The following is a 17,977-nucleotide window of genomic DNA, read 5'->3' as shown; positions in this document are numbered from 1 at the left end:
TAAACGGCTTAAGGAACATACAAAGTTGTTGTTGTTTTAATTTTGTTTTTCGTCACACTTATCATGCACACTTGTGTCACAGTGTAAAGTGGCTTCACTTCACCAAGATAAACCCCATCGCTTTGATATGCTTCTCACCGTTGTCAGGGGAGTAGGTAGCCTCGTTTCCACAAGTGTTGCTTTCGTCATGGTAACCTCCAGTACCGAACCCAATTCTGGAGTCACAGGTAAAACAATCGCTAACGTTGTTCTCGTTACCAATTATACCAACCCTTGCTTTGGAGCTATTAAAATCCCCGTAATTGGCGTTGAACCCTTCAATGGTGCAATTGGTTTGCAAGGAGGCCTGACTGCCAATCAGCTTCTTCCACGTGTCAGCGCCCAGCGATGTGCTGCGGTGTTGCCCGTCAGCGATCAGCGAGTACAAGGAGTCAGCTGCCTTGTTGATGACGATAACATTTGTCTGTTGTTCGCCATGGATTTTCATACCGAGGCAGATCTTGGAGAAGGATGTGTTCCAGTAAGTTGGTAACTTTGTTTCTTGATTGTCGAAGCCAGTCTTTCCTCCTGCAAGGTTAAAGGTTTCCTTGTTGCTCCAAAGGCTTGAACTGTAGTGAAACGTTAGCTTAAACGAATTTGTAAACAAAAGAGTAATAATTATTATTTGATTACAAAAAATGGGTCGCTGGATAAGTTGTATTTATAAGAAAGTGACGAAGAGGTAAGGAATAAGCTGTTATGATTTCCAAAAAATGAACTGAACTTTTTTGAAGTGCACAGATTAAACTTGCAGGCAAAGTGATAGATTCATTCCTCGCAAAGCAAGGTTAATAAATTGGTCGGAGCTAAATGGGGCGAATTCGAGCGAAAAATATATTTATATGTGCTGTTACCTGGCAACAGCTCAAACGAGGTTTGAATGACGTCAAACAAAGGAAAGCTTGCTAGGCAGACGCAAATCATGTTTATTCACTCAGGGCTGAACGCGTTTATTCATTGAGCAGTTAAAAATGTTTACTATTGGTGAAACACGACCAAATTGAGATGCAAATGAACCACAGGAGGCACAAAGGACGAGACAGATTTGCCGATTGAGACTAAACATCGAAACTAAACGCAAGCAGCGAAGAATAAGGAGACATCACGAAACCACAGAGCAAAGACAACAGACAACATCACTTCAAATCAATTGTTCATCAAGCCCTAGCTTCGCGAGGTTTTGCGATTCCCTCATTTCTAGTATGAAAAATATTTTCGGGAGTGCTAAGATATGAGAACACCTCGGTTGCCATGTCAACACCGGACATGTGCAACCACACTAACAGCGGTGGGAAACTTTTTTAACTTATAGTTTTCTGTATACCTTGTTGCCGTCAATCTTCATGACCGGTGTCCATCCCCCATCTCCACATCCAAAATCTCCCATGTGACACAAAACGGAAGTTGGTTTTGAGTCCAAGATGAGGGTAACCACCTGACTCACACTTGACCTGTTAAATAATAGAATATTTTAGACTAAGTTAAAGTACGATTGGTCCTTCGGGAAATGCGCGAGCGAGCGCGGAAATTGCCTGGCCGGAATAATGTTTGCGTGCACCCACGTGTCTCGTTCGCTGTACTAACCCTAAGAGAAATAAGGTACTACTAATTATTAACTGAGAGATCTCTCACAATAGACCCTTCTCAAAAATGGCGGCAACAAATTTTAATGAGTTAAAATTAAACTGAATGAAAAACTGATACCATCACTGGAAAAAGCACTTTACTGTCAGGAGTCGGGGGTAGTCGTGTGTACAATAACTGGAAAACAGATAAACTGCATGATGGTGAACAGGAGTGCGAAAATAGGCAGCAATCATCATCTTGTCCCTTGTAAAAATTGAAATACTTCAACAATGCCTATTCAAAAAAATACATAATTAATTTAAATCTGTAATCGCGATGTAATTAATTAACTGTCAAGCTAAGCGATAGTTCACGATGAGCAGATGAGGCTTACAAGGCAATTCTGTGGACATCCATTCTCATTTTTGTTGCAGAAATCTTTTGGATACTGTTAGCACGATATCCAGAAAACGTTCAATGGAATTTAGGTCGCTGTAAGAAGGACTTCAGGCTCAGTTTCGATGAAAACTCAACAACATTTAATCCATTGCTTTGAAGAAAAACTTCATTCTGAAAGGCGCATGGCTTTTCCTTTTTTTTCAATCCCATGATTACTAGCGCATTCAAACAGGCCTGTAAAGCGTGCATACAAACATACAACATTTACGGCAACACAGGACAAAAATTGCACCCTCAGAAAAAAAAAAATGAATGAAAGGTTAATTGATCAACATTTTAAGTCTTTATAAAAGCAAATCAGACAAAATATGTCTCAATCATTCTGCTCAGAGAAATATTAAAGTTATTTCGTCTCTTTTAATTACAGCTGAAAATGCTGGCCGGAGCGATGTCAACAGGCATTCCTGAATATTGCAACGTCTATACTCTTGACAGGTTCTTGACAAAATAACTGATTATTCTTCTCAGAAGATTTCTGTTCTCGGCTGATCTTCCCAGAAGATTTGGATGTAATATATTCTTGCTTGGAGAATTCGTTCTTGTCGCAAGAGTTCTTTCAACACGAATGGAATTCTAAAAGTATTACGTTTCTTGAGCGAAGAACTTTTGAAAAAGGTAAATTAAGAGTGATATAAACGAAGAACTAATGTTTATGGAAATGTCACTTACTTATATGCGTTGTACAAGTCCTTGCATGAATTTCCGGCTAAAAGATAAATGAAAAATTAACATATTCAAAGAGCCATCGGCAACCACTGTCCTCTGCAATTGCATGCCTTTGTTGTTATTATTTTTATCAGGAAAATCATTTATTTATTCGTGCATTTATTTTCTGTCGGAAACTTCTCATTTGAGGAAACAAAAAAAATTATCTTTCTTTCCATCAAGTTACCTGCTACACACTGGCGAGAGTTCATCTACAGGAAATCCTCATCTAAGCGCGGAGGAGCATTTTTTTACTTACAAGAATAACGCAGGGAGACGCTTAATCAATGAAGGGGGCTCATTTCCAAAGCGTTGTCTAGATGGTCACTTATTTTTACAATATCAATAACATTTGCACATAAACAAGAGCTATGTGTAGCCTTTAGAACGGCTGAATTACGGTTTACTTTACATCATAAAATAGGATACTAGATTAGATTCGCGCCCCCTGTGGGTTAGGGGGAGGAGACAGCTGACATTTCAGACTAGATTCGCTCTCGAGGACATGTTTGTTTACGATTTTACGTAAGATTATATATAATTACCGCGGTTTATCATTGAAAACACAAAGAAAAACAGACAACGCGTGAAATTCTCATTTCGAGGCGAGCGACACACAAGATTATCACATCGTACGTCGTACCCAGATCTAACGCGTATATGAACAAAGGAACAAGAAAACAAAAGCAAAAAAAGATCTGCATAGATGAATTGAAAGACGTTTATGTCATCCTGAAAGAAAAGAACCTGGTTTCTTGCAGTCAAGACCAGTTCAATTGCTGATGACTTTACAAAATGGAGAATGAAGAACACAACCTACATTTCGCTCAGCCTTTGCTGTGTCAATACTCAGTCCACCCAACCTCCCCACTTTACAAACAAATGGAGTCCGACGCCCGGAAAGGGGCACGTTCTAGGGGAGAGGCCCTTATTTCAAATTATATTTGTAGTGGGGGTTGGGAGTAAGCTTGTTCGCGAGGGTGGTTATTTAAAGGGGCACTTATTCGACGATTTATCAGTTGTACAAATGACAAATACCTATTTCGCAAAGTTTTCCCATGAAACCCTCCATACAGCTGCAGCGAAAAGTGTGATATTTGTAGTTAGGGACACACGTACCACCGTTTTGGCAGGGCGAAGACAGACATGGGGTCTGAAATAAGAAAAAAAAATTATCACCAGTGTAGACAACAGTCTTCTGCGTGTTGCTGTTTTGTCTTTGCGTGATGGAGAACACAAACTGAACAACAACTTCGCTCATTATATATTCTTTTATATTCTATGCATCATGATTAGAAGAAGACCAAACAATAAACAATACCTTTAACTGGTAGTTACTGCAGCAAGAATGTTAATTGCCTAGGGAAGGTTTTTAAAATTTCAATAATTCATTTGTTGTTGTCCCTATCAAGTTGACTGAATTGGAAAAACAAAAAACGTAAATGTACACAGGAAAGTCTTAGTGCTTCTTTCGACTGTGGAGATAACAGTATATTGAAATCAAGTCCATAACTTGCTCCTCAGTCCAAACGTATATTTCTTTAGTATTAGTAAACAAATGGATCTCTCGAACGTAATCAGCAACGACGAATGTGGACCTCACTGTTTTCTCTGCATTTCGGGAGTAGTATTGGTTCTTTTTTGTATTAGTATCCTAGAATTTTATAATACTTAATTCTTATTTGGTATTTACTGTGTCTCCAATTAGCAGGTATGCTAAAGTACTTTGACACAAATAAAGTTATTATTGTTGTTGTTGTTGTTGTTGTTCTTCTTCTTCTCAGTCTTTTTAGATTTCAAGATCTTTCCTCGAATTTTGAAAACAAAGTTTGGGTGTATCTGTAGTATCTTGATTTTTAAACAGCTACTTCTTTAAATGCACCTTGAAAAAAAAAAACTATTTTTTAATCCAAAGCTCTAGCTTGGCAATTAGCCCCACCTTAACGGAAAAGTGATGCGCACTCTCGTTTCCCTTAAACTCCTTGGATTTCTTGAACTTAGTAGAAGACAACAATTCACACCACATCTTCCCATCAGCTCCTTTGGAGGCGGCCAGGTTCAAAGATAGGCACAAAGGATTGCTGAGACAGTCAAAGGTGCAGTCAAAGATGTCGTACACTGTGTATGTTCCAATTCTAGGCACATTCAGATAATGGAACTCGTCTTTTATCAAAACATCTTGTCGCAGATCCGGGTGATACAAAGTGTTAAATTCTGTGGCAAGAACATTAAAGCAATAACACATAACGTAACAAAACATCACATTAAACCCTGAGACTAGTTGCGAGGTAAAGTTCTAAGAATTTGACTCATTGGTAAATGCTTTGGTACCCGGCTGTAAGAGGGAAGCGGCTTTGTTCGCACGGTAATGCGTTAGGAAACATTCACATTTATTGGCGCCGCCCCGTAGCATTAAGAGCATCACTGTCAAAAAAAAATCATGGATTATGGCTTTACCGACTTTTAGGTAGGGCTTATACAAATTTTCTTTTACCATTTTAGACATAGTTCGGGGGTAATCGTTGCGGATTTTAGGACTAAAGTTCGTTTAAATTTTTTCCAATTACCTTGAAAAGCTCTTAAGATAACGGTTTTAGGCGCTTGAATATGTTCATTGCAGCTGCTTTCTGCAATTTCATTTAACTTCAAATAGCACAGTATATAGAGGCAACAATGTTTGAAATAAAATACAATTTTTCATATTCTTGTGAAAAATATGTCGCACGTCCTTAAAAGTAATTAGCCTTGTTCTTTACAGTGAGGGATCGAAGGCTTTAGGTGTAAAATGCCTCTTAAAACAACTTACAAACAAAAACCAAAAACCAACAGTAGTGACAAAAATGGTGATTCAATTTACCCATAGAGTGGACTGCTTCAGGTATCATCGAACACAAGACCAAGAAGAACAACCAGCGGATGAAACAAGAAAACATGACATAGAGTACCTTATCTCTACAATTGATTGAATGGTTGTTTTTTCAACGTGAAGCCCTAGTCTCGTGCGCCTAATGAAAACACCGGTTTAATTAACAGGTGAATGAGAGCACATTCAACATAAGAGCTCGTATAATTGTCAGTACTAACCAATCGCATCTTATTTTATTAAACGCCAACCGCATTGATCAATATCCCCTTGGCATTAGTTCAATATCTCTTGGGCATGAATAAAAACTACGCAATTCCAATTAATTGCGATGGAGAAAGTTTCGCATATTCTTCGTTTCAAACATGAATAAGCTATGGCGAAAACATCACATAATCACATAATAAAATCAATAACACAGAGGCCGCTATAAACACGAAAAATATATGTTCATCCACAACTGCAAATGGCTTTTTTTTGGCTCTTTTGTGGCTGATGCGATATTGCCCCACTGTTGATGTGTAAACAAACCAATTAGCCTGTTATCAAAAAGGAACGAAAAATTTGTCTTCTTGAATGTTTTGTCGATGAGAGTGGCAAGTCTATAATCGTCAAATGATAAATAGTCAGGCTTTGAAGAAAAAACATTTTGTTAAAATGAACGAAAAGCTTCTGAGAAGGGAAAATAATGACCCGCAACAAACCACCTGTTAAGACGTTGACTGCGCATGCGTGGTTGATAAGGCTTAGAAGGCAAAGACCGGAGATTTCGCACAGAAATGGAAAACACATTCACACTTCTGGAGTTTTAATTTTCAGGTTTTTTGTTTGTTTGTTTGTTTAAAAGCCTACCTTCACTGGTGTTTTGTTCCCAAGTGATAATTAACCCACTAAAACATTACCTGTTTTTCATAAATTATCCTGACAGGAAATAAAGCAATCATATAATTTATATCAAGAAATTGTCCACTGTACCGGATAATCAGGAGCCTTTGTTGTTTTGTGCATTGAGGAAATTGTACCGAGAATTGGCGAAGAAAAGATGGTGATTATCGGAATCGACTACGTGCCAAATTAGCTGCATTAGGGGAGTGGGGTAAGGAAAATTGCGCGTCAAGTTCCTGTTTAAGACTGGGGTACCCAAGGAAGGGATTGTCTGCCAATAATTTTAGGCCGCTTCCTTGAACTTCTGAATTCTTTCAGATGATTTGCTAACTGAAGCATCAACTAAAATAACATTTTTTATTGTTCAAGAAAATGAAAATGATCCGCGAAATAAAATGCCGAAACAATATTGTAGCTTTGTCAATGTTTGCACGGGCGCGGCGTTCTTGCGCCGTTTAGGATTCTTTCGTTTTCTCCATTACAAAATTCTCGCGTTAAAACGTTAATTTTTACTTGCAAAATCCTACTGCATGCGTCGTAACGAAAGTGTGTCCCTTTAAAAAAACGTATTTTTCAGGCTTGGAACTCGCGAACAAAGTACTTCAAGTTGGCAAACAGAGCACGCTTTAGTTTATTTAATGGGAAGCTTAGGGTATGTGCAACTTTTTCCGTCCATTGTAGATAGAAACCTCTGGTGTGTAAGCTGTTGAAAGTTTTTGTGTAAGGTGCTTCTTTTGCAGCATATGCGCATTTGGCAACTTTATGTTGATATTTGCGCAATATAATTTAAAAAACTATTATAATTATTTTGTTGGCTTTATTCCTAACTTGCCATTCGGTTGCCTTCCTAGATTTAACAAAGATAAGCGTAGTTTCATTGTTTTGTAACCGTGCTTGGGAGAAACACTGTGTGGCGTGTCATACATAATCCGCGAACATAGCCATCTTTGGAGAAGATATACATGTATTCGTGTCGTACCAAATGTAACTCTTACCCTCTCCCCCCGGGAAAATTTGTCATAACTACGCGCTCGCCGAATATTCCATACCCCTATTCCATGGGGATTTTTGAATTGTCGCTGATGCCAGGGGAAAAAAACATAATCTGGCTTGCATAAAATCATCTGTTAAAACGAGATCGTTTTTGTATTTCTGCCAATATATATTAAAACCCACACGTATTTCGGAAAACACTGAAACAGTTGGCTGTAATTATCTTGGACGTTGCATAATTTGTGTCAGAGGCATCGAGCGTCTTTCAAGATAAATGCTAAAACGAAAGTGGTGCTAGATAGGCTAACAACACCAGCTGCGACGATGGAATTAGAAGTGAAATTCTGAACAATATTGAATTTTAGTAAAATAACGAGGGCTCTTCAATCTTTTAGGCCCGAGTTGAATTTCCAATGTGAGCTTTGAACAGGTGTTTTTCAAATAAACACCTTCAGTGTGAGCAAGAGAGGATGAAGGTACCTTCATCCACGGCAAGAGAGGATGAAGATAAGAGAGGTAATCCCCCATATAGGCCCTATTCCCATCGTAATCCCTCTGAAGTTATTTTTAGGAGGTATCGATTTTCTCGCGGATAATGTTACCTCGCGCGTTACGTGTCTTTCACCGTTTTTAATTTTACAACTGCTACATACTCATACACGTCCATAAAAGAAATTGTTTCTCGCGTTACTTCCAACGAATCTCTAAGAAATACACGTGATTTGAAAGCTAATAGATTGTAGATTTGAATGTCCGAAGAGATTTTAACTCACTGTGACAAAAATATCAACATTTTCGTGCCGCGGTTGTGATCTTTATACTCGTCTGTTCAATCGCGACTTCAATTCAAATATAATGTAACACTCTTGCATATAAAAGCTAAGATTTGTTTATCGCCTTTTTTAAAAGAATCTCTTGGCCACATGCGCGATTAGAAAGCTAATGGAATGTAGATTTCAATGACCAAAGGGATTTGAACTCAGTGGGATAAAAATATCAAAATTCGTGCCGAGGTTGTGATGTTTATACTCGTCTGTTCAATCGCGGTTTTGACAGCTAAATGTAACACTCTTGCATGAAAAAAGATTTATTTCTCGTGTTTCTTCCAACGAATCTTTTAACTACATACGTGATTTAAAAGTAAATAGAACATAGATTTCAATGACTGAAGGAATTCTGTACTCACTGCGATAAAAATATCAAAATTCGTGCTGGAGGTTGTGATGTGTATACTCGTCTGTTCAATCGCGGCTTTCAATGTTTCGACAGCTATTAAAATGTAACACTCTTGCATGAAAAAAACATTTGTTTCTCGCGTTTCTTCCAACGAACATCTTAACTACATGCGTAATAAGAAAGGTAATGGAATGTAGATTTTAATGACCAAAGGGATTTTGAACTCACTGAGATAAAAATATCAAAATTCTTGCCGGAGGTTGTGATGTTTATACTCTTCTGTTCAATCGCGGCTTTCAAAAGCGATGTTTCGACAGCTAAATGTAATACTCTTGCATGAAAAAACATAATTTTGTGGCTCGCGTTTCTTCCAACGAGTCTCTTAACTACATACGTGATTAGAAAGTAAATAAAACGTAGATTTCAATGACTGTAGGGATTTTGTACGCACTGCGATAAAAATATCGAAATTCGTGCCTAGGTTGAGATATTTGTATTTGTCTGTTCAATCACGGCTTTCAATTTTCGCCAGCTAATTGTATTGTATTGTAATATTCTTGCATAATTTCCGCGCAGCTGGGCTCTAAAACAAATCGTACAAATCATGCCGGAGCGATTCTTTTCCAATCTGCGTTGTCCAAATACAACCACTTTAAACTCGCATTCGTCCACAAAACATATGCAGGCACCGCTTTCTATATGCATGTTCCGCCATATTGTTTTTAGATTAATTCGCGAAAGACGCGTAGCATTGCGTGGGAATCGGCTCAGCTGTCAACGCGGGTAAAATTCAGGATATATGATTGGCTATCACCTAACCCTGATCTCGCGGGAGATCTAAAAATAACTTCAGAGGGATTACGATGGGAATAGGGCCTATATGGGGGATTACCTCTCTTACCTTCATCCTCTCTTGTCCACGGATATCTAACAGAAGAGAATAAAGGAAAGTGGGAACTCTTTTTTGACCATTACATGCAGTCAACTCCATTTATTTCGGACACCCTCGGGACCCCTCTCTCGGGACCCCGGGTTAGTGTCCTCAATAGCGAGAAACCGGTAGTAGCGGGAATTTATTTCAGTCAGAAGTTTGTAATATATTTTTGCCGGGGACTTAGCTGCTGTCCGTATTATCGGGGTGTCCGTAATAGCGAGGTGTTCACAAGGCAAGAGCTGACTGTACTTAGGGAAGTATGATGGCAAGCTATTGTTCCGAAGTAATTTAAAACATCAGGATACTACACCTGCACTATTCAATCTCGAAGAACCATTCTTGAGAAAAAGGCGAGAACCTAGATTTTGAGGCTCCACATGTAGATGGTACAACTCTCACATTAGAATCGAAAATCGCGCATTCTTCTACTGATCATGGCTGAGTGCGGGGATAAAGAGTATTAAAAAACCTGCTAGATAACTCAGCACCAGAATTTTCTTAGCTACAACGCATTTATAGATAACTATCAATCAATCAAACAATCAATCAATCAATCAAGAACTTTATTTCAACACGAGAAGAGAAATCAGCAGAGCTGGTGGGGTCGCGCATAAAACAAATGAGAATTATTAAAAACGTATGATATACAAATTAGAATTAAGAACACTAAAAACACATACACAAATCTTCAGAAATCTTGAAATCTATCAAAAACATGTGTAACTAGTACAGTCGAACCTGTATTAAGCGGTCACCCTCGGGGAATGCCTAAGTGACCGCTTAATACAGGTTGACCGCTTAATACAGGTTGTACAGAATACATCACTTACTTGATTATGAAAGTTCGGCGATAAAATGGTATGACAAAGGAGAGCATGGTATTGAAACGGACTAGTAAAACATTAACGCCACGATTGTGCAGCTCATTAGAAACTCAATTGCCTGGCACGCTATTTTTTTACCATATTTAAGTGGTTTCCTTTTACAAAGTGACCGTTTAAAACAGGTCAAGACAATAGAAATCAGCTTGTTGGGACTTAGTTTTGGGTGACCGCGACCGCTTAATAGAGGTGACCGTTTAATACAGGTCAGGATTACAGTAGTTAAGGGAAGTAATTTTCGGGACTTTGACAACTGACCGCTTAATAGAGGGTGACCGCTTAATACGGTGCCGCTTAATACAGGTTCGACTGTATCTTTGTTTTGGATCGTGGCTGAAATGAGATCAGTCGAAGTTTAGTATTACTATCAAATTTAGCAAGAGAACGTTTAAATTCAGTTAAAGTTTTAGCCGTTGATATTCCTTTCTCGTTAGACCGTTCCATGCTATTGCACCTCGTATGGAGTTTCTAATAAAATTTAGTTGTTTCTGGTCTTGGAAAAACGATGTCTCCATTTCTTCTGCGGCCTGAATTCCTCTGTACGAACAACTCTTTGAATTCCGTAACCGTGTAGCCTTTTATACATTTAAAGACGAACTCCGTTAATCGCACTTTGTACATTGTTTCCAAACTGCCCCATACTGTTCGCGTTAGGACATCTTAGGCACTAATGTCCCAAGCTAATTTAATCCATATACAATACATCCAGCCCTATAGCATTAAAACTAAGTATCTCGAATATATCACAAAGTGATATATGCTGTAACACATTACAAGAAAACTTACTTTACAGCCTATCAACCCAACTCCAAAGGATCTAGTTGATAAGCTTCTCCCTCACACCAAAGTTTCCCAAAACAAATTATGAATTTCTAATTACAAAAGCTTCTATACTATCAAGGAGCCAGGGAAAGTGGGTGGAATACTTTGTTAGGAAAACAGTAAATTGAAAAAAAAAATAATACGCACTGCACTATGTACAAGAGGATCAAAGCTTAGAGTGTTCCAATAGAAAAATCGCTACAATGACTTTCTGTACAAGATAAGTATTACCTAGACAAAACAGATCCCTGCTCCTTTCGGGTAACTGAAGAAAAAAACCCTTTTTCCTCTATTTTGGACTTGTAAACACACACAGAGTTTTTGGAAGAGCATCTTCAAGTGATCTCTTAAAATTTCAAAGATTTAGAAAATGTCTCTCATTCTTTGTTTAACGTTTAACGTTTATTGCTATTCTTTCTTAAGATAACCTATATTTAAAAATATTTATTCTTGTTAAGCTCTCTCTGTTTTGGTCTCATTGATGATATAAAAGATCTGCTCCTTCATCACGTACTCCTAATAGCAAGCTTGGGAACAAACTGCCAAAGTTGCAACCCTAAAACAATTGCTTATGAACCCAATGGGGTCTCTTTAAGAAACCTCTCACGAAATGTATTGATTAACAATATATATAAATATCTTGTACAAATAATTTTTCGTGTTGAGATTTTATTCTACTTGGTTGAATGTATAGTACTATATCTATGTAGTAATTAATATCAGTACCCTTACGGTTGTTGTTGACAATGAAAACTAAAAAATGATTTTAAAGTTTCCATCGACCAAAAAAAAAAACCTTTCTCGTTTAGCATTTTTATCAGAGTTTTGTTTATTTCTTTTGTAGGTTTTCATCTTTTTAATATAACATATTTTTCCATTTCATCATAGAGTTGTATTAGAGTTCTATTATCGTTATGCGGATTTGAATATTTTATGAAATTTGCGCAATATAAATTGTTATTTTTGTTATTCACAGTGACGACTGATAAAAATTGATGACAATGTTCCTTTGAGCTCGTGCCACAGGAAGAAATAGCTTTTTTTAGCCCTACTTTAGGTCACGAGTTTTTTTCAAAGCAGGTGGTTTAATTTGCAATGTTATCGTCTGGGTTATTTACTTCAAATCATCATCTTCGTTCTCCAAAGCCTATCTGACTTCAGTTCAACTTTCCGACATTAAGAACCGTACTTTTGAAATTAGAAACTCGCATTTCACTCTTTTAGCGATAAAAAATGCACTATATTAAACAAACAAGCTTGTCTCAGGCTTAGTAGAGTTTTACCAGACGAGTAATAATTAAAATAATGTAACCTGCTTACCACGAAAAAGAGCAGCTGTTTAAATTTTACTCAGACGAATTTTGATCAGTGTAAGTCACGCTTGATAAGTTATGATTGGCTAACAGTGACAACTGCACTAAAATTTTACTGTCAAACAAGCGCCTTTAATTAAACTGGTGGGTGGTTTTTCGGTTCTTCATCTTATGCCGCTCCCCACAGAAACAATGCAAATGTCGTAAAACCTGAAAAATAATAACTCTAGTCGGCAATGTTTTCTCCTTTCGTATGCTGGATATTTTATTTTGTGTTGTCTCCATTTATATCAGAGAAAGGCCAGGGCCTGGGTAAGTTGGATATGACAGATCTTCTTGCTATCTGTAAGCCATTTATTTCAGTTCCAAAGAGCCATTGTCCACACCTATACTCACCAATCCTTCTAATTAAACACTACTGTTTTAATACAAATGAAAAAGGGGGTTGGTTTCTAATAAAACTGTGGTGATGGTCGGTTGGGAGCCTCAGAAACGAAAGGTAAATTTGCCACCGTAAACTAAACTAGAGTTAATTACTTTTCAAGTTGTACGACCACGTTAACCCCAAGGATTTTTCGTTTAAACACCTCGCCTTTTTCTAATCCCTGCTCCTTGTATGAATGTTGTAAATTAGTATGTGGAAATAAAGAAACTACCTTGAAACTGACGTTTCGAGCCCTTCGTCATTCACTCTGACGAAGGGCTCACGCTCGAAACGTCAGCACTCAAATCTCTTTATGGTGGCAAGTTTACCTTTAGTTATCAACTCTGTTGATGAACGAAATATGTGGCTTTAATACCTTTCCTTGAAAATATATAGAACCTATCTAAAAACACATTGCATGTTTAATTTTGAGGAATGTTTTAATCGTGAGTGAAGCGTGATTGTCTCGAAATATACTTTGACGCGAAAATGCTAGAATCATATCTGCGGCAGATGCAACTTTGGTGCCAAAACCTTGCTGCTTTATTTGTCTTCGCTTCAGTGTTTATTTTCGGAATTTTCCGAGGCACCCAACGGCTCGTTTTGGTGGAATATCTGTTCGGAACGACATAGCCTTTTATAAGGGCATAAAATGGTGTTGCACTGCAGGAAACATTTTTTTGACTATTTTTGGATTCGATTCATGCATTCAGATTCGTTTTCGCTCGTTCACACACCGAAAACAAAAATCCGGAATGAAAGTTCCCACATACGTCACGAATACAGAAACGTATGAATCCGGAAATCTTGTATCCGAATGCCGCTGATTGGCTCTGCTGCAATTCCCTAACTGAATACGTTTGCCGAAAAAAACTTTCCGGATTCGCAGTTGTTACCAGCTTCATCACATTTGGAGTTATTCGAACAGGCTTGAAGTGTTTACATTAAAGAGTAAGCTGCCTTCTAAATATTTACATTGCGCTGTAAATACGGAGACAACTTTTAAAGAAAGTGCATGCGAATATTAATTATTCGGGGCAGGCGATCAATGCAACAATTACTTATCGGGAGTAATTTGCTCAGAAGTTTTTGCATTTCGCGCGAGATGAGCATAAAAGGTCGGAATTAGACTAGTAAGTAAGACCATACCAGGCGTGTGTTTGATCAAACAAAGGACGAATTTAACAACCAGTATAAGAAAAATGGTGCGTGGAAATCCCTTTTTTTTTCAAGGGAATTTTATTTTTAATTTAATTTTTTTACCTCTTTACGAGAGAGAGGTAAAAAAATTAAATAAATAAATAAATAAATAACAGTTTGAGAAAGCGAAAGCCGTAGAAAGTGTACGGATTCACTAGGAAACAAAATAATTTATACCCACTGATGAAATGTCCCGGATTCACAAGTATTCGGATACAAGTTTTCACACTTTCGACTCAGGATTCTTATTTTTCCGGGATTTATGACGTATCCGGCTGGGAACAGTTTCATTTCGGGTTTATTTTTTGTGTCTGAACGCGAAAATGAATCTAGAACTGACTTTTCTTCTAGTGTTAAGGACGGTGCGTACTAATACCAAAGTATAGTTGCGCGGTTTATGACTATGCGGGAAAAGCAGATCTTAACAAGGGCTAATGAAATTCAAAAAGAAAAAATTGGGGGTAACCACGCATTTTTTTTTCTTTTAGAGATAATTAACCAAAAATAATTCTTAAAAGCACCAATATACAAAAGAATGTATGGAATTTTTTCCCAAACTAAAGCTTTATTGAGAATAATGATTGTTCTAGAAAATGACGCAGGCATACTCGGAAAAAAGAAATCCGAGTGCTCCTATCAGGAGTCGAACCTAAGACCTTCCGATTACTAGTTCGGATGCTCTACCACTGAGCAAAGGAGACTCGTGGGAGCTAAGGCCATTAAACTAGGTTCATGAGACAAACATCCTGCATACTGCTAGGATTTGAATGTCGAACGTGTGGTATATGAAAGAAATGTGATGGTATATTTCCAGCCTGGTGAATGAACGAGAATGATGATTATTCTAGAAAGTGACGCAGGCAATTACTCGGAAAAAAGAAATCCGAGTGCTCCTATCAGGATATCAAAACAAAAATCCATCAATGAAGGGCAAAGACGGAAATGTTTGAATGTGTGTGAAGACTTTCGCATTTTTACTCCATCTAACTTTTTAATCATTGTGTGATTGAATTTACCTAAATTAATTAACAATCCACTTCTGTTGGTTTTCAAAACCGACGGGAAATGTTCGTATATAATAATAATAATAATAATAATAATAATAATAATAATAATAATAATAATAATAATAATAATAATAATAATAATAATAATAATAATTTTAGTTCTTAAATTGCGCGCTTTCCATAAAATGATCAAGCGCGCAATACATATATATGCATTACATATAAAACCCAACTCTCTCACTGATGCTATTCTTGGGCCGGTCTTAATGCTGTTTCCGGCTCGAAGAATTTGATAATTGGTCTGTTAGATTTTCGCCAGGCTTTGTTCCTACAAGAGCGTTTCCATTATCTGAAGACATCCAAGGCTGGAACATACACAGCGTACGATGAATTAGATTGTGTCCACAAATGTCTGAAGGAGTCTTCATGCCGATCTTTAAACATGGCCGCATCCAAGGGAGCCGATAAAACGCTTTGGTGCGAACTGTTAACTTCTAACAAGTACAACAATCCCGAGAAGTACGAGAAAAACATGAGTTCACATCACTTACACATCGAGGTGAGACTTACTGAATATTTAAAGCTTTTAGTTGAGATTGACTGTTTGTAACCATAGACCACTGTAATAATCCTCCTAAGTGTGTAAGTTCAAGGACAAACTTTGTCCCTCTTATCAGCTTTTTAAAGAAAAATACACTCGACTATAATCTTAGAAATTCAGATTTTATAATCCTTCAAGATTTAATACCGTTACATATGAAAAGGAAAGGTATCTTGCCCTGTCCATGGTCTAAGAGATGTCAGAAATTCCAGTTCAATGGATTTATTTAAGAAACTTACAAGAAAATATGTCGTTACTATTTTTAGATGGACTTTCTGATAGGTGTCCCAAATTAGTTTACTACTGTTGTAAACTAGATGTTATTGACACGTTAGTAAATTGTTGTTGGTGTTGTTGTTGTTGTTAACTTAAATGAGGGACTGGTTTATAAACCCTGCCATCTTCAAAGTTCAAAAACAATGGTGTTGCAAGTTATGTTGGAAGGGTCTAGACCGTGCAAAACCGTTTGCTTTAACGTTCACATTACAGCTGAATATCTATTGACCAGTTGCTCCAACACAGTTCAAAATCTATTGTGGTTTTGTACGGTCAAGGCCAACACTACAAACAAAAACATATAACAAAGAAGTTTGTCAGGTTTCATAACCATAACTCATTATTAACTATGTTATAAATTAGTATAACTGCGGTCACAGAATCTTCTTTCTTAGATGTACATTTTTTTATTACAACGCATTACTTTATAAGAGAACACAGTATCAGTATACTACATTACCCTTACAGTTACTTACATTGCTTTTTGACAGCACAATTACTAACAACACAACTTGTTTCTGATTGCTTAGAATTCACTAATTAACCGAACGTACCCTGCGTTGTACATGAAACGTCTCAACAAATTACATACTCCAACTGAAGTCCATCACCGCGTGTTCCTTCACTCACGATCTAATCATCACTCTATTTATTTAAAACTAGATCATTGTACTGAATGTTATTCCAGGGATTTGATTGGCTTAGCGGCCATGGTATGTGAACCATTATACCATGCCCGAAAAAAAGCGACGATTAAATTGTCTTCTGGTTGCTCTTGCAAAGCGAAATCGGCAAGATCTAGCAATATTTCTTGATTTTTTTTTTTTTAATAAAATAATCATCCCACTCACGCTGGTTTATAGCCAACTCGGCAATACGTCCTTCGTTGGCTATCTGTCATCTCATACCCAACGCTCACTCGTGGAATAATTGTTAAATATATTCACCCTTTCGCTCCAAGCACACATTTACGTTCCTATAGCGGTCAAAATTGGTCATTTTTTTAATTTAGCAACCGCACCGAGGAACATTCACCTGAACGTTGAAAACTTCTGATCAAATGTTTCTCTTCTTCATCAGGGACCGTGCCTGTATTCGCCGTGTAAAAACGAGGGTACATGTGTACCAAACCACAAATACCGCACATTTGAATGCAACTGTAAGGAAGGGTTCATCGGAAAATTATGTGAAATAGGTAATTACATTATTGAAGTGAGGTAAAATTAAAGCGAAGACGACCCTTCTTGGTTGAGGTGTCTAACAAGCTTCAGGGCAGTTTGCTCTCTAGACTAGCTTTGTTGTTTTTCTAGACTAGTTGCACGATACATTCACAACCGATCAAACTTGTTTTCCCCTTCTTATTTTGGACGGAGATTTTACAACATGTAATAGGAGCAGTTAATTATCCAGCGGTTTGCTCTGCGATGTTCCAGCACGCTCCAGCGATGATGGTCTCCTAGTTGTCTTGCACAATTCTCTTAGTCTTTGTGACGGCCGGGGGGGGGGGGGGGGGGATGGAGAAAAGGCTTTTCTATTTCAGACTTTTTTTTACTAACAACCTGCAGTCCGAGCGAATATGAACCAACTGAATACACAGCCTTTTGTGGAACATATAGCGAGAGACAAAAAGAGACTGTAAAAGGGGAAGTTACAGTTTTGGATTTGTGATCACCTTTTTGTTGTCGCTAACAAATGATGCTGATTGTTTTCTTCATCAACTGCGTTTATTCTTTCAGCTGCAAATTCGTGCAATGACGTGTACAACTTTTACAAGTAAGTGACGTTCGACTGAAATTATTACAGGTAGTAATGGTCCACTTTGACTTAAAACCA

The 17,977-nt window shown here is 37.6% G+C and overlaps 2 protein-coding genes across 2 annotated transcripts in view; one reads left to right on the top strand and one right to left on the bottom strand.

The window, feature by feature from the left end:
* Positions 1 to 94: 94 nt before the first annotated feature.
* Positions 95 to 5,717, bottom strand: LOC146467459 (uncharacterized). Its single transcript, XM_085125817.1, has 6 exons — positions 5,627 to 5,717; positions 4,709 to 4,983; positions 3,808 to 3,922; positions 2,734 to 2,770; positions 1,364 to 1,490; positions 95 to 625 (listed from the first exon to the last, which is right to left on the bottom strand). The coding sequence occupies exons 1-6, from the start codon at positions 5,700 to 5,702 to the stop codon at positions 95 to 97; spliced, it is 1,161 nt and encodes a 386-aa protein (XP_084981943.1). The 5' UTR covers positions 5,703 to 5,717.
* Positions 5,718 to 12,825: 7,108 nt separating this feature from the next.
* LOC146467457 (uncharacterized) overlaps positions 12,826 to 17,977 on the top strand; it is a 21,450-nt gene continuing 16,298 nt past the window's right edge. The window contains exons 1-4 of the mRNA XM_085125785.1: positions 12,826 to 12,948; positions 15,576 to 15,826; positions 17,225 to 17,339; positions 17,881 to 17,917. Of these exons, the coding sequence (XP_084981911.1) occupies positions 12,873 to 12,948; positions 15,576 to 15,826; positions 17,225 to 17,339; positions 17,881 to 17,917 (479 nt within the window). The 5' untranslated portion in view covers positions 12,826 to 12,872. The remainder of the gene's footprint in view (positions 12,949 to 15,575; positions 15,827 to 17,224; positions 17,340 to 17,880; positions 17,918 to 17,977) is intronic.

The sequence above is a fragment of the Pavona decussata genome, unplaced genomic scaffold (assembly GCF_977016875.1).
Source record: "Pavona decussata unplaced genomic scaffold, jaPavDecu1.1 SCAFFOLD_135, whole genome shotgun sequence".
Classification (NCBI taxonomy): domain Eukaryota; kingdom Metazoa; phylum Cnidaria; class Anthozoa; order Scleractinia; family Agariciidae; genus Pavona; species Pavona decussata.
Note: the sequence above shows the minus strand (reverse complement) of the source record. Positions and strands in the feature narration are given on the sequence as shown.

Bases quoted from the DNA above. Each gene is read 5' to 3' on its own strand.
- LOC146467459 (XM_085125817.1), bottom strand. From the start codon at position 5,702: ATGTTTTCTTGTTTCATCCGCTGGTTGTTCTTCTTGGTCTTGTGTTCG. The intron at 1,491-2,733 runs GTAAGTGACATT...ATTATTTAACAG, and splicing joins GACTTGTACAACGCATATAA to GTCAAGTGTGAGTCAGGTGG. The intron at 626-1,363 runs GTATACAGAAAA...AATTCGTTTAAG, and splicing joins TGAAGATTGACGGCAACAAG to CTAACGTTTCACTACAGTTC.